This window comes from Bos indicus, chromosome 24 (genome assembly GCF_029378745.1).
Source record: "Bos indicus isolate NIAB-ARS_2022 breed Sahiwal x Tharparkar chromosome 24, NIAB-ARS_B.indTharparkar_mat_pri_1.0, whole genome shotgun sequence".
NCBI classification, from domain to species: Eukaryota; Metazoa; Chordata; class Mammalia; order Artiodactyla; family Bovidae; genus Bos; species Bos indicus.
In genome coordinates this window covers 7,543,838-7,559,817 of record NC_091783.1, presented here as the reverse complement: position 1 = coordinate 7,559,817, position 15,980 = coordinate 7,543,838, and the positions used below count along the sequence as shown (strand labels likewise).

The 15,980-nt window shown below is 45.1% G+C and overlaps 1 protein-coding gene across 9 annotated transcripts in view; it reads right to left on the bottom strand.

Annotated features, from left to right (window-relative positions):
- The window catches only part of RTTN (rotatin), a 123,313-nt gene extending 107,541 nt beyond the window's left edge, over positions 1-15,772 (bottom strand). For 2 of the 9 annotated variants that reach the window (XM_070778671.1, XM_070778674.1), the window contains exons 1-9: positions 15,466-15,770; positions 14,953-15,140; positions 13,932-14,109; positions 11,935-12,024; positions 9,836-9,929; positions 8,372-8,486; positions 7,277-7,427; positions 3,051-3,216; positions 766-944 (exon numbers count right to left, since the gene is read on the bottom strand). In XM_070778671.1, the coding sequence (XP_070634772.1) occupies positions 766-944; positions 3,051-3,216; positions 7,277-7,427; positions 8,372-8,486; positions 9,836-9,929; positions 11,935-12,024; positions 13,932-14,109; positions 14,953-15,140; positions 15,466-15,496 (1,192 nt within the window). In that variant the 5' untranslated portion in view covers positions 15,497-15,770. Of the gene's footprint in view, positions 1-765; positions 945-3,050; positions 3,217-7,276; positions 7,428-8,371; positions 8,487-9,835; positions 9,930-11,934; positions 12,025-13,931; positions 14,110-14,952; positions 15,141-15,465 lie in introns of those variants that run through there. The other 7 variants (XR_011563766.1, XM_070778677.1, XM_019986866.2 and 4 more) reach the window with 7 other exon arrangements.
- Positions 15,773-15,980: the final 208 nt, after the last annotated feature.

The window sequence follows — 15,980 nt, the reverse complement described above, 5'->3', positions numbered from 1 at the left end:
GTGGTGAGGAAATGTCATTCCAGAAGGTCTGGGTTTTCTGAACTCTGGTTTGTTTTTTAAGAGGACAATATTACTGCAAAGGTACAATCCAGTGTTGGGGCTGTTTTGGTTTTTAACATGTCCCCATCACTCAGGCTTCCCTCATAGCTCAGTTGATAAAGAATCCGCCTGCAATGCAGGAGACCCCAGTTCGATTCCTGAGTTGGGAAGATCCACTGGAGAAGGGATAGGCTACCCACTCCAGTATTCCAGCCTGGAGAATTCCATGGACTATATAACCCATGGGGGTCACAAAGAGTCAGACACAACTGAGCAACTTTCACTTTCACTTATCACTCAAGTCAAAACTGAGTGGGAAGAGCGAACAATTGGAAGCAACTCAAAAAATCTCTAAAAAGCTAAAGCCAAGAAGTGTTTCTTTTGGTCTCTTCATGCCAGTCCATCTTCTCTAACTCACTGCACTTGTGTTGTTTTTTTTCTCACTGCTTACCTTTAAAATAGCCACACACAAGCGGACGTCTGTGCCATAAAAGGCCAGAAGTGAAAAGGGACACTCTATCTGAACAGTGCTCCATGACATCCACATTTAACTGAGAGAGAATAAAGCCCTTACTAAGTCCTCAGTAATGTGAACTTACTAAGTAAATACAGATTTTTAAAGATCGTTAAGACAGAAGGTGAAAAAGAGGAAAATAAGAGTCCTAGAAAACAGACAGAAACAAACACAAAGTGTACAGACGAGCTCCGGCTCCAAGGCCCACCGACCTGTCCTCAGGAGGGGCGCGGCGGCCTCCAGGAGGGAGACGCAGAGCTGGGGCAGGCTCAGCTGCTGCAGCTGCAGCTCCAGCGCGTCCTCTGCCAGCTCCGGCAGGTCCACGGGCGCCAGGTCCAGAGGCGAGGGGGCAGAGACCCGCGAGCTGACGTGAGCGTGGCTGCTACTCCCACTGTAAAGTAAGCAAGGACAATCACGACCCTGGGGTGGGGAAACCGCCCGCAGACAGACTACTGCACGGCTGCTGTCTGGCTTATTAAGAAGCCTCGTACTGGGCTGGACTATACTGTTCCATGGAACAACTGTGGTCAGACTGCTAGAAACCTTGACAAGTTTATGAGATTAAATTCCATAAAAATGGCTCAAAATTGTAAGCGAAACCAAGAATGCATTTATATTTTGTTCTTCAAATTGATATTCTCCAAACATGTCAACATTCCTGTAATAGACATAAACACTGAAAACCCATCCATCTCTAAAGGAAAGCAAACAGATTCATAGCAAAGTTCTTCCATAACTTTTTGTTTGTTTGTTTACAGAGTTTTTATTTTTTTTATTATTATTTTTTAAATTTTATTTTATTTTTAAACTTTACATAATTGTATTAGTTTTGCCAAATATCAAAATGAATCCATCACAGGTATACATGTGCTCCCCATCCTGAACCCTTATAAAGGCAAAAACTAAATAGTTCATATGGCTCCCTAGACTTTCTGTGATTTTCACCAAATGTTTGAAGTAAGCCAATGTTAGCAACTGAAGAATGCAAGAAAATGCCAGAAAAACATGATGAGAAATGGATTACTTTATTTAGTACAGTCAACATCATACGATTTTGAAAATGTACCCAAAAGTGGAACATCCCATCTTTCTTAGCTTTCTTTATTAAAAAAAAAATTTTTTACCTTGGGTATACAGGGTGGGGTGGGGATCAAAGTGCCATAGATAGGCCTGAAACATCATGTTTACAAAGCACCCCAAAATGTTGACTTTTGATGTTACCCACAGCTGAAGCTGAATCACAGAGATGCACTGACGCTACTGAACTTGTACAATTTAATACACGTTGTCATTCCTTCAATTCCAATATACCAAGCATCCTGAAACATGGAAACGAGCTGGGCTTCTCTCTAACTCTGAAAGGGCCTGGACGGAAGTTCCCTCAGGAGTGAAAATTTAAAACACTAGTTACAGCTCAGAACGAGCTGAGGAGGAAAAGCACGCTGATCAACAGCAGCCGCGCTGTCAGCAGAGGAGCACGCCTCGGGCCGCACTGCCCCGCCCCTGCGCTGCACTCCGCCAACCGTGCAAACTGGGGTTGGCCCCCAGCCCTCCCAGCCTCACGTTTGTCTATAAAATGATGATAATAATCATTCCAGTCGTATCACAGGGCTCTTATGGGGACACCACAGGAAACAAAGCACATGAAGCCCTTGAGGTGACACCAAGAACATAGCAAGTGTGAGTGGGTGTTAGCCTGGAGCAGCCACACTAGTCATGTCAGGAGAAAAGAGCCAGGCCGACACACAAGTGCTGGTCTCAGGGAGCATTCAGTGGAACGAACCTAAGGAAAAGACTAAGAGGTTTTTAAGATGCTTGTAGCCTAAGGATGAGGTAACACACAAACACCGTGCCAGTTCCTTTAAGGAAACGATGTGCAAAAATCTTTCTTTGTACAAACAAATAAAACACCATAAACACCATGGACTCTGCACCTTGAAGGGGACTTTGTTTTAATTCTCCAATCATTCCTTTTAACAGTAAACAACAATACATTTAAATTACAATTAAATGAAACCCAGAAGTAGGTTTAATTAAAATGTTATCAAGATGTATCCAACATTTAAAAACTATGCTCTTAAACTAGATCACAGTTCATTTGTGGCTGCTACAAACATTCAGTGGGTCAGAATCATCATTTTCTTGATGAAATAGAAATGAACAAATAATGCAATTCACTCTGTAACATGCAAAATCAGAGAAGAGTTCTGTGAACATTTTGTTTTGGTGTACAGACACAGGGGCACACACGCATACACACGCGCACACACACACTCGGGGTATATGTCTGTGCTCCGAGTGCTGGGTTGCAGTATAATACTTATTTCTTACTGGAGGTCATGGTCAAAAAAGTATGAAAGCCACTGGTTAACACAAGGCCAACACCTGAGTTAATGTGTTTTGATAACACCTGTCTTATCAAAAGATAAGACAGAAGAGAAAGGCGATCTCCCTCTAGCACTGACACACGCGCTCGAGCTCCCTCGGCCCCGGTCACCTGGAGGACGCGGCGTCCCAGTCCTGGCCGTCCCCCCGGGGCCGCTGGCCCGTGCGCCCCACCACGGAGGGCCGCGGGCTGCTGCTTCCGGGAGACGGGTTCTGGGAATGCGGAGCCGCCCTGGCATCAGGACAGTAAGACAGGGAAGAGTTCTGGGACACGGCATCTGAGGGGGAAAAGAATAAAATTACTCCCTGGTATACACAAACGATTGATTATGAGCTTTTTGTCATTTAAAAAAAAAATGAAAATAGTAGAAATGCTTCTCTGAGGTAAAAGTGAAGGTCAAACTTTTATGCAGTGCTCCCTTAGCACATGAAGTTCATATAAAACTGACCTGATTACACAGAACCTTCTAGCCAGCACCGTTCACCTACAACATCAGAAACCAAACCATCTACTCTCCTGCTTAAAGCCCTCTTAGAGACCATACCTCAAACCATGTGCAAAAATGAACTCAAAATGAATCAATAACCAAAATATGAGTTAAAACCATAAAGCTCTTTAGCAGAAAACATAGGGGTGAATCCTCATGACCTTGGATTTGTAACGAATTTTTAGATAAGACAGCAAAAACACAAACAACCAAAGAAAACAGAGATAAACTGGACTTCATCAAAACTTAAAACTTTCATGCATCAAAGGACATTATCAACAAAGCAACAACCTACAGAATGGGATAAAATATTCGCAAGTCAAACACCTCCTAAGGATTTAATATCCAGGATATATAAATAACTCCCAAAACTCACAATAAAAAAAAGTCAAATATCCCAACTTAAAAATGAGCAAAAAACTTTGATGGACATTTCTCTAAAAATCTATCAGTGGCCAATAAGCACATGAAAAGTCACTAGAGAATCACTGCTGCTGCTGCTGCTGCTGCTAAGTCGCTTCAGTCGTGTCCGACTCTGTGTGACCCCATTGACGGCGGCCCACCAGGCTCCCCCGTCCCTGGGATTCTCCAGGCAAGAATACTGGAGCGGGTTGCCATTTCCTTCTCCAATGTGTGAAAGTGAAAAGTGAAAGTGAAGTCGCTCAGTCGTGTCCGACTCGTAGCGACCCCATGGACTGCAGCCTACCAGGCTCCTCCATCCATGGGATTTTCCAGGCAAGAGTACTGGAGTGGGGTGCCATTGCCTTCTCCGAGAGAATCACTAGTCATTAATTAATAATCATTAGGGAAATACAAATCAAAACCACAATGAGATACCACCTCACTCCTACTAAGATGATTATGATTAAAAATAAAAAAGTGTTGGAGAGGCTGTGGAGAAACTGGAAGCCTCATACACTGCTGGTGGGAATGTAAAATTGTACAGCCACTGTGGAAAATATTTTGGTGGTTCTTCAGAAAACTAAGGGCTTCCCGGGTGGCTCAGCAGTAAAGAATCTGCCTGTTAACGCAGGAGACAGATTTGATCCCTGGGTCAAAGATCCCCTGGAGAAGGGAATGGCTACCCACTCCAGTACACTTGCCTGGAAAATCCCATGAACAGAGGAGCCTGGCTGGCTACAGTCCATAGGGTAGCAAAGACTCAGACATGACTGAGCATGCACACACACACAGAGATAAACAGAATTAGCACATGACCCAGTATGTCTATTCTTGGGTATACACCCAGAAGAACTGAAAACAAGGACTTGAACAGATATGCCAATGTTCACTAGAGCATTACTCAATAGTCAGAAGCTGGGAACAAACCCCACATCCATCCACAGATGAATGAATAAATAAAATGTGGTGTGTACATACAATAAAATATTATTAGGTCGTAAAAGTGAATAAAGTTCTGACAACATGGATGAACCCTGAAAACACTAAACTAAATGAAATCAGCCAAATATTATACGATCCCACTTAAATGAAGAACCCAGCCAGAAAATAGATTAGAGATTACTGGGGTTGCAGAGGGAAGGGGAAATGGGGATTCTGCTGTGCTTACAGAGTCTCCGTTTAGGATGAAGAAAAAGGCCTGGAAACACATGACGGTGAGGAGGGGACAACAGCATGAATGCAATGCAGGCATCGAACTGCATGTTCATAACGGCAGAGTTTATGCGGTGTGTGTTTTACCGTAGTTTTTTTAAAGAATTAGGTAAAACAAAGACATGTGTGGAGGGAGGAACAATAACCACTCTCCAAGAGCTTCTCACTGCACTTCAAAGAAAATACAAAGTCATACCAAGAGCTGCAACTCCCAGTACCCGCTGCCCCAGGCCACCTCCCGCCTTCCCCTCCTGCACCTGCGCCCGGTTAACCACCTCACTCACTCCAGCCTGAAGTCTGCTCCTCGAGCAGGTCGCCCTCGTGCCTGAGGCCTCTACTGCTGCTGCTGCTGCTAAGTCGCTTCAGTCATGTCCAACTCTGTGCGACCCCATAGACGGCAGCCCACCAGGCTCCCCCATCCCCAGGATTCTCCAGGCAAGAACACTGGAGTGGATTGCCATTTCCTTCTCCAATGCGTGAAAGTGAAAAGTGAAAGTGAAGTCACTCAGTCGTGTCCTACTCTTAGCGACTCCCCATGGACTACAGCCTACCAGGCTCCTCGGTCCATGGGATTTTCCAGGCAAGAGTACTGGAATGGGGTGCCGAGCCTCTGGCCTCCCTGAATTCTCCTCCTGCAGCCCTTGGAATGGAGGTTCCCGCTCACTGTCAGGCCACCTCCTCCTGGAGGCCCTCCCTGACCATCCTACCCAGGTGACCCGTCTCCCGGGTCACGTTCTGTCACAGCACCCTTCCTATCCCCTTCGGGCACGTCCTACCTGAACGCTCCTGCGTTTGCGGCCTGTACCAGCCTTCCACAGCATAAGCTCCATCAGGCGGCACCACACCTGCCCTGTTCAGTGTCTCGCCCCCTAGAGCTGTGGTCCCCAACCTGTCTGGCACCAGGAGCCGGCCGGTTTCGTGGGAGACAGCTTTTGCAGGATGGGAGGCCACGGGTGGATGGATGGTTTCGGGATGATTCAAGCACAGTACACGGACTGTGTGCTTCACTTCTAACGTACTGCCGCCGCTGATCTGACGAGAGGTACCGCCACCCCCGATCTGACGAGAGATACCCCTGCCCACAAGCACTGGTTGGCACAGAAGCGGTGATAAACATTATTTAATAGATGAGTAAGTCTTCTGATTTATCCACTACTTTAACCAACCAAATTGCATTTAACTCTTTCTCTGATGAACTATGGGGTACCCGCAAGCTCTCAAGAATATTACTAAGCAAACTCCATGTCCCCTGAGGTCCATAATAAAGCTAATATAAAGCGTAAGTATTCAAGTAGCACAGGATCAGTGATGCTCTCAACAAAATAGGGCTTAACTATGAAGCATGACAAGTCACTGTAATTAAACATTCAACTTTCAATGCATACTGCGTAAGAACACAGAACCCTGAACTGAAGTGCAGGTGTGGCAAGGCCAGCCCAGTACTCCTGGTGGCCATTAGGTGGTGCTCTTTCCCTGAGAAGTCTGGCACTGCTACCACATTAACAGAAAACACCGCCTACATCACAAGTTGCATTAAAATAGTTTCTGTAATACAGACAGGTATTTTTCAAACCGAACAATTTCTTAACACAATGTATAACTTGCTAAAATGCCCAAAGCCCCACGTGATCAGCTGGACTTACAATCCCAGTCCTCAGTTGTCGCCACTGCATGCATGGGAGAAAAACACCGTGCAGCCGTCTCATATCAAAAAAGAGGACGCGGGGACTTCCCTGGCGGCTCAAGAATCACCTGGCAATGCAGGGACGCGGGTTCCCTCCCTGGTCGGGCAATTAAGATCCCACATGCCAGGGCGAAACTAAGCCAGTGTGCTGCAAGAACTGAGCCCGCAAGCCACAACGAGAGCGTCCACGCACTGCGACAAAAGATCCCAAGGTCCCACGTGATGAGGAAAACCCCGCGTGCTAAACTACGACCAGACACAGCCAAAAAAACAAACAGAAATACAGCTACGACCAGACACAGCCAAACAAACAAATTAAAAAAAAAAAAAAAGTTAATGAGTTCTTTCTGTTTAAAGAAAAAAAAGAGGATGGGCTCATGAGTGCTTTCCTCATTAACACGCTGTTTTCAAAGATTATGATTTGATAAACACTCAGGATGGGGCGTTTCCGCTTTGTACACACACAGTAAGCCTGACAGTAAGTACGACGGGGAGCTCTTGGAAGAATCTACAAATACCGCCAGTGCACAAGGAATAAACAAACAGAAATACCTTGTTTATTAGAGAAGAAACTTGGATCTCTGTGGAAATTGAGTCTGTTTCTTAAACACGTGCACAGCTGCTGCAGGCAGGACACTGACTGTAATGCCAGACGATGCTTCCCGTCTCCTCCAAAGGCCAGTTTCAACAGAGATAAAAGGCTCTGAAATGAAGAGTGAGGAAAATGACCACGGGAACAAAGTGCTCGACTGCAAAGACGGACGTGGAGCTTACGCAAGGTTAAATGGACAATCAAAGGAATCACAATAAGGTGCCAAATATTTATAGGCGAGAAGCAGCAGAAACGGGTAAAAACGACTTAGCATACTGCTGGAAGATGGGTCGAAGATCAAATTTAAAGGGAACAGTCAGCGTTTCTCATATCTAAACTGTTAGTTGAGTATCTATCCCGAAGAACACAGGAAACAGTCCCCATTCAAGACACTGTTACAGAGTATTTTTTTAAGTACAGCAAGCCTTTTTCATATCAAACAGCTAAATCATTTGGCATGTTTTGATGATTAACAGCTGCTCCTCTGCTATCACTCAGAGCTGGGACAGCATGTATTCACAGCTGCCACTCACAGCACCATCTCAGCCTGGTGAGTGTGGAGCAAGGGGGCCGGGCCTGACCGGACGCTGTGGACAGGCTGCAGCCCAGCGCAGGCTCCAGCGTCTCTGCTGCACACGCGTGCGGCAGGCTGCAGTCCGGCGCCTAGAAGACAGCCACACTGCTCACCTCTGCGTTCCCAGCAGCCGGCACTGTGTGTTAGAGCCCACGAGCTCAGAGTGACGCGGGTCTCACTGACGGGACTGGTCATGGCGCCCAACCGCAGCGCCCCACGTCTGCCCTCCCCTTCAAGTGATCCATCAATGGTGAGGCCACGGTGGCCAACCTGGACTGAGTGTGCCAAATGAGACCACCTCCTATCAGGAGGACAACCTCTGTCCAAGTTAGAGAATAACGCGTCTGAAAAGCCCGGTAGCTCATTATCTAAACCTGAGAGTGTAAACCTGCCTCCCAAGGACCCCTACTTTGCACCATGTGCTTCACTGCAGAAAGTCCCCTATTGCAAAATCTAATAAAACAATGCAGAGGAAACGCACCTGAACAATTTTTGGCCTTTGAAGGAATATCTCAGCAGGAAAATCTTGCATGATAACGTCTTTCAACAGTTCACAGGTGTTCCAGATTACAGTATGGTTACTACTTCTTAAAGAGCTGCAAAACATACAAAATACAGTCTTTATTTTTAAGAACTGTTTACCCATGCCAGATTCTAAGGAACCAGGCGTAATGGCCCTATCAGAACCCTTCAGGTCTCGGCCGACACATCGTCCCCTGGGAAACCTTCCCAGCTCCCCTCCCTAACCAATGAGCAAGCCTGGGGAAGGTGTTCTTTCTCGTGCCCAGAATTTGCGCTGCGGCTACTGCCTGTCGACTTCGCAGCCCCCGGGCCCTCCTCAAGAGCAGGGGCATCACAGTGCCCACCACTGTGTGCCCAGGGACCATCACAATGCCATGAAATGAGGTCAATGAAGTCTGCTAAATGAATTAGGAAATAAGACAGAGGAAATCATAGTAGGTTCAGAATTAAATTCTAAGCATTAGATTCCTTACTGCTCTTCCCTACTTGGGGGGAATCAAGCTGGTACGCCTCTCTTGTCCCATGGAGACCACACCCCTCAACTTCTCTGACAGCACTTGCCTCCCCAGCAAGACAGCAGCTGTTCACCTCTCACCCCAAGAAACCAAACCCACACGCAGTCCAGCTCCAGTCCACCATTCACCACCCACACGCGCCCCCTAGAGACCATATCCCTCCTTAGCAACCAAAACAGAACTGACAGATCAATGCCACCCGGGCCCAACCCCAGCTGCATGCAACCTCTTCAGTATGTTGTTCCAAGAGAATTCACTGCAGGCCTGGAAGGGCCATCATCAGAAGTCACTTAATAGCATCCCCCTATTTGGTCTGAACTCTAGAAGTTGGTCTTTATTTTTCAGACTCTCACCAAAACAAGGCAGACAACACATTTGGTGTAGCATTCACTGAAATTAAGTTTTAGCAAAAAGTGAAACTAGACTTTAAAACACTCTCCAAACTTCTAGATATCATTTCTCTATTTTGAGGAGTAATGACCAAATAAAATCCGCTACATAAGATCAGATCAGAGGTCCCCAACCTTCCCCTAACAGAGTCCATGTTTTGAAATATACTGTCTACTAAAAAGACTGCATTTATGTTTAATTGCTCCATTTTTATACACCAAGGGCCTAAGCAATGGCCAGATAATCTGGTTGATAAGAGATGATTCATGTCACCAAAGCGTGCACAGGATTCCAAGCACATAAAAGAAACTTGATGTGAAGCCTAATTAAAAGCAAAGGGGAATTTTCTGGCTTGCTTTTTGAAATACTGAAAATCATTCATATATTCCCATTACTACCAACCACAGCCACTTTTAGAATCTTTTTTTCTCCTGATGAAACTGTATAGTAATAACTCTCAGACTTCATGGCTATAAATACCAGAAGCCAAAACACCTGCCATGCATCGGGCACAGTACCTTTCGTTGGACGAGAGAACGTGTCTGTCAGCTGCGGTCAGGGGGAGCCAGGGGAAAGTAGAAAACTTCAAACACTTTGCGGTCGGATTTGCTGCTGATGGAAGAGCAAAACATAAGGCAGGGAAGGAGGCAACGTGGACAGATTTGCAATGTCCCGAGGAACGCTTTGCCTTCAAAACAAGTCCCCAAATAAAGTTACAGCTCACGGTTCCCTGAAGTATGTCAAAAAGATCAGCTGCAAATTTGTCTTCTCAAAGAATAAATAACAGATCTCTTTTCACAATTTAAACAGAATGCGTATTATTTTTAGAAACCAATAATGAATGACATTTATAGCATCAATTATTTATTCTACCACGTGGCTACCCAGAACAGAGACCTTAAACAAAAAAGAAACTGGTATTTGGAGATCTCTAACTATAGTAATTAAAAATGATATAAATGTAATCATACACTGTATTTAGTAAGTCAAGTTCAAATATCATAAATAGGGTTCGACATTTTAACGGTTACACTTTGAGGATGACTTGAAGACCATAAGGTTAAAGATCAAATATCAGTGCTCAAACAAGATTAAAAGAAATCCGAGAAACCCGAATGCAATTTTATACTACCCTCCTTCAAATTACTTCTAAACAGATCTTCTAGTGTACAACTTAAGGTGGCAACACATAAGCCCTTCCAAATGGCAAATAGTCTTTCTGCCACATGCTTTGAAAAGAGCATGGGTTTGCTAAATTCAGGTAATGATATTATTAAATTCCCAAACACAGCACAGTTGCTTCCTTCAAAACTGTTAACATAAAAGCAGGGTTTACCGTCTAAGGGAAAAGCAAGAGTTGGGAAGGACATAAAGATGCGTCTAAAAGAAGCCACACCATCAAATCCACAAACTACAACTCACACAAGAATGCGTCACCATCTCAGTCTTCCTGGATGCTTTCAACAGCTTCACTCAAACACCCACCCTTCCCAGCCCTGGAGACACTCCCTTCAGATGTCTCCGGCCGTCACTACAGTAAGCCTCTCAGCCACAAACACAAAGAACTACCATATCAAACCTGAGCTCCCAAGAAATCTAACACAACTTTTACAGAAAGGAAAGGCCAAGTATTTTAACAGCTGAGCAAGTCTTCTGTTCCTTCTTACACTGTACTCAATCTGAGAATTTCTACGAAATCTTTTCTGTTACAGAGGGCTTCCAAACTGAATTGCTCTGAATACTTGATGTCCACAGAAATATCGCTGGAAACAGCCTTTTCATTTCAACTTCACAGGCAATAAAATAAAAAGTTCGTGCTCACTTAACCGTGCCCTAATTGTGTCATCTGGTACAAAGATTTTATCCTTTTCTAAGTCCAAAGGTCCTCACTGGTAAAATGGGGTTATTAAGAGTATCAACCTGGGACTCCGTGAAGATTCACTCATTCGTTCAAAAAATACATACTCAACACCTGGTGCATTTCTGGCACTGTTCCCCACACCCACACTGGACGAAGCAGTACTTGTGGCTGCCATTAAGCTTACAACAAGGGACACAAACAAGACGTAAATAAACACACAATTTAATAAACACATGTAAGGAGAAAACCAAAGACAGAGAAAAGGTGATCCTGGCTGGAGTCCTCAGGAAGGCCTCTTTGAGGAGGTGGCATGAGAGCAGAGACTATTCTGGATGAGGTTCCCGGGAGAGGCTCTAAATCAGAACTCGCAGGTCAACTGGATGTGGGGATAACGGCAAAGGGAGAAACAAAAGTGATCCAGAGTCTTTGGCTTGCGTCACTGGATGGACAGTCCTGCTGGGTGAGCTGGAGAATTCACGGGTGACGTGCACGGGGCACAGCTCAGCCCGACAGAGACTCCCCACTCAACAAGCACCAAGGACCTCGACCACCATTACCAACCCACACTGCGGCTCAAAGGCAGGAAGAACAATTAAGTTGGACCCTTTAGACTATCCTAATCTAATTAGAGGAAGTAAACAGTTTGGTGCTGAAACATTTAAGTATGACCACAACATGTCTTCAGAACAATGAGAAAAAGTATATTATGTTCCAATTTCCCAGGTCAACAGTATCTACTTCACCACAGACACTCACCCACAGGTCGTGAAGGTATTTCTGTCTGCTGCAAAGTACTTTTGTCTTGAGGAAAATATCCTGTTAAGATTTCAGGTTGTTGCAGCAAATCTGAAAAGAAAATATATATATTATTGGTGCATTACTTGCTGAAAGTGAAACTTGCTCTTTTCATATATTAATTAAGTTTCTGGATCATTTTAAAAACTAGAAAAAAACGCAGTTGTGTTTCTCTGAATAATCTGTCCTCCTAAAGAGGAAAAAAAAAGTGACTGCTGAGTCAATTTCAAACTCAGAGAGTTTCTTCTTTTACTGTTAAGTAATTGCAATTATTTCTTAGAATGAAAACATGCACAATGTACATAAAGAATTTGCTGCAAGGATTAATTCAAGGACTGTTCACCTCTGCTTCTTAGTCCATCTCTCTCCTCTTTTACTCTACATAGTTCCCCATCAGTTCAATTTTCATTCATGATTTTTAAGAAAAAAGTTGCCAAAGCAAGAGTCAGTACTACCTTTCAGTAACTGTGACTATCCCCTATCATACACGATTGCATATTCAGCACTTCAGTTATAATGAGACTGAGAACGAAGAAAAGGCTAAAACTCAATTTTGTAATTTTCCATTTGCAGTTTTCACGCCAGTGGTCCTCAGACTGATACAGATAACTACAAATTAGCCCACGACCACTCCTCTATTCTCACCTGCAGGAACTAGGTTGAAATTTCATAATATAAGATTATCCTTTCTTTGTTATGTCTTACAAAGAAATTCTAAAATACACTGTTAAAAATCACAATCACACAAGAATTCAGTAAATGGCAGCTGCTATTGTTATTTCCTGTTGAGAATGGGCCCGAGGGTCACAGCAGGGACAGCAGAGCACTGGCATACAGAAACATCGAGTCTAACAGATTAAACGAGCAAAACACATTTGTTTATACTTCTACTTAAATTTTATACTCCAGAGTATGAAAATCTTATACTTTTCATAAATTTCAAGAGCACTTGCTTTTATTCAAATCAATTTAAATGCTTTCCATGAGCAAGGAACTACTGGACATCAAATAGGAGTTCTGGGCTTAATAGACGGGCTCTATGCTAAGTACTATCTCACTTAACCCTCACAAAAATCTTGTAAGATGTTCTCGTTTATTGTACCAATTTCTGGAGGAGAAAACAAAGCCTGGAGGGACTGAGGCCCTTAGCCAAAACCGCGCAACTAGTGGCAGACCTGGGACATAAATCTAGTCTCTTTGATTCTGATTTTAGCAGGTATACTAAATGTGTAGCTCGTTTTGATTGTATCCCATAACAAAATCATGAGTGGGGCAGATATTATCACTATATGAATAACACAGTCCCAAAATGAAAGTATAAAACATTTAAAACAATGCCCACCACATAGTAATGAGTGCTCAATGAATATTTCTTATCGTTTAAAAGACAATTGGTCAAAGTAGTCTCACAAAAAGAAAGTCACTTGCCTCAACCAAAAAGGCAAAATTACACAACTGTCCTCCTCTTTATAATATTGGTGGTGTTAGTTGCTCAGTCAGGTCTGACTCTTTGTGACCCCACAGACTGTAACCTGCCAGGCTCCTCTGTCCATGGGATTCTCCAGGCAAGAATACTGGAGTGGGTTGCCATTTCCTTCTCCAAAGGATCTTCCAACCCAGAGACTGAACCTGGGTCTCCTGCACTGCAGGCAGATTCTTTACCATTTGACCTACAGTAAGTCCCTGTATAATGTTAGAGGAGAAGAGTTATGGTCAAATTCATATAAATTAACACAAGAAAAGTAAGTTGTGGGATGGGGGAGTGGGGAAGGGTTTAGAATCCCATAGACAGAGGACCCTGGTGTGCTATAGTCCGTGGGGTCACAAAGAGTCAGACATGACAGAGCAACTACCATCATCACCATCAAGTTCCTTTTCCTTAGAATTAACCATTAGAACCAATATATTAACTGAATGATTGATTAATTGACTTCATCAGATTGATTTCAGAGAGTTACCAGTTTGACTGGTCTGGTAAGATGAAGAATACATTTCAGGAACTTCTGAAGGAAGACTAAAAAGTCCATCCAGAATGCCATCAATTTCTGCCTGTAGATTCGGCTCCACATTAGGGCGAAGTTTAGATAAGAATTCGACCGCGCCAAGATCAACCAAATGCTGCACTGCTAGAGGATACTGCAATCAGAAGAGGAGAATCTTGAGAAAAACTACAAATATCAAAATCTCTAGACTTTATGTTACAGCAATTAAAATATGAAACTAGTTTTGGTATATCAGATGTTCCTTTTTTAAAACATAAAACTTGCACTAACGTACATGACACAGAGATTTATACAGACATATATAAAATATTCGGTAAGACTGACGAGAGAAAAGCCCAATGAAATTAGAAATGCACATTATCAATTCCTACTTTTATTAAACTGATTACTTCTCTCCACTGACAGTGGCCCTATCCTTTCCTACCTCCAACCACTCACAGGATGCCAAAGTAATAAGTACCCCCTACAACTGCACGTGATTTATAAAGTTTAGAAACCTTAAACTAGCACTCAGCTATTCGACCCTGACAACTAACTACTCTCAAGACAGAAAAATAATCTGAAAACCAGGTATGGGGAGAAAAAAAAACAAAACAAAACAACATTTGTGCTATCATCGGGATCTGTAACATCATCTTTCATGTGCTCTCTTTTATACAAAAGTACCTCTAATTTTTAACATGTAAACAACAGACCATAAGGGAAAACAGCATGACAAATATTAACCTCCCAAGATGATGCCAAAAAAAAAAAGGGGGACATCCCTGAACTCAGAAACCGTGTTAACTTCAGAGCATATGAGAGACACTGTGAGGGTCAACATCACACATAAAAGAAAAGGAGGAACATTATATACCCTGATGAATTAAAATTCAACATCTCCAGTTGTTATTCTTTTTTTTTTAGTTAATAATTTTCAACAGAAGCTCCAACTAATCGACTACGGAACACTTGCGCATTTCGAAGGGATGCTAACCTTAACCAGTCTGCTCAGCAGACGCAGGACCTCGTCCTTCACTGGGACGGACGGGAAATTGAACCATTCCAGCAAGTGGAGAAACAGCAGCCTGTGCGAAGCCAGGTCCGCGCCGCAGACCAAGCTGTGCTCGAGCTTGCAGAGAATACTCCTGAGCGCGCGCTCCCGGATCTCGGCCAGCGGGTGACCTGTCAAAGCAGCACAGCACGCGTCTGTTTCCCGACCCCGAGAGCCGCCCGCCGAGGGTGCACCCCAACGCTTTCACTATCCAGGCCGGGGGCGGGAGCGGGCTGAAGAGGCAAAGGAACAAGCCGGTTCCGTCTACACGCGCAGGCCGTGACGCGAACGCCGGGGTCTCTACACCGAATCCGACGTGGGTCCCCGGGGGGCTGCCCGGCCGCCACGGGGAGCCGTCACCGGGGTGGCCCGGCCTCCGCGAACGTGGCCCGGCCATCCTCGGCGAGCGGCCGCCTCAGCCGGGCCGGCCGGGCGCTGGGGGACGCGGACGGTTACCGAGTTTCCGGATGAGCCCCGTCAGGACCATCTCTTGTCTTCTCCACTCGCTTGGCCGCCGCCGGAGAATTAAACCGCCGCGCCACCGCGTCCGGCCACAATTACCGTCCCCCCGAGAAACCCGGCCGCTCCGAAGGCGGGTTCTGCACCGTGTGCGCGAAGGACCCAACGAGTGAGAGGTATACTCTGTGAGCTGTCCCCGGCCCCCGCACTGCCAGGAGAGCGTATACGGTCTCCACGGTTACCAGTATGCGGTTTTTAGATGGTGGTCTCCATCATAAGCACTGGACAGAAAGAGGGAGCAAGCGGGGAGAGAACGGGCTTTGCGCTGTGCATCTCGGGAGTTGTAGTCTTCGCGCTGTAGTGCGCTCTTCCCGGAATTCCGGGCCCGCCCCCGCGCCCGCCTGTCCGAGGTTCCGGCCTGCCCGCGGTTCCGGCCTGCCCGCGCGGGCTGCGGCGCGGGTTCTGCAGAAACTCAACCCCGCCTTACGTCCTGCCTCCGCGAGGGGCTGGCT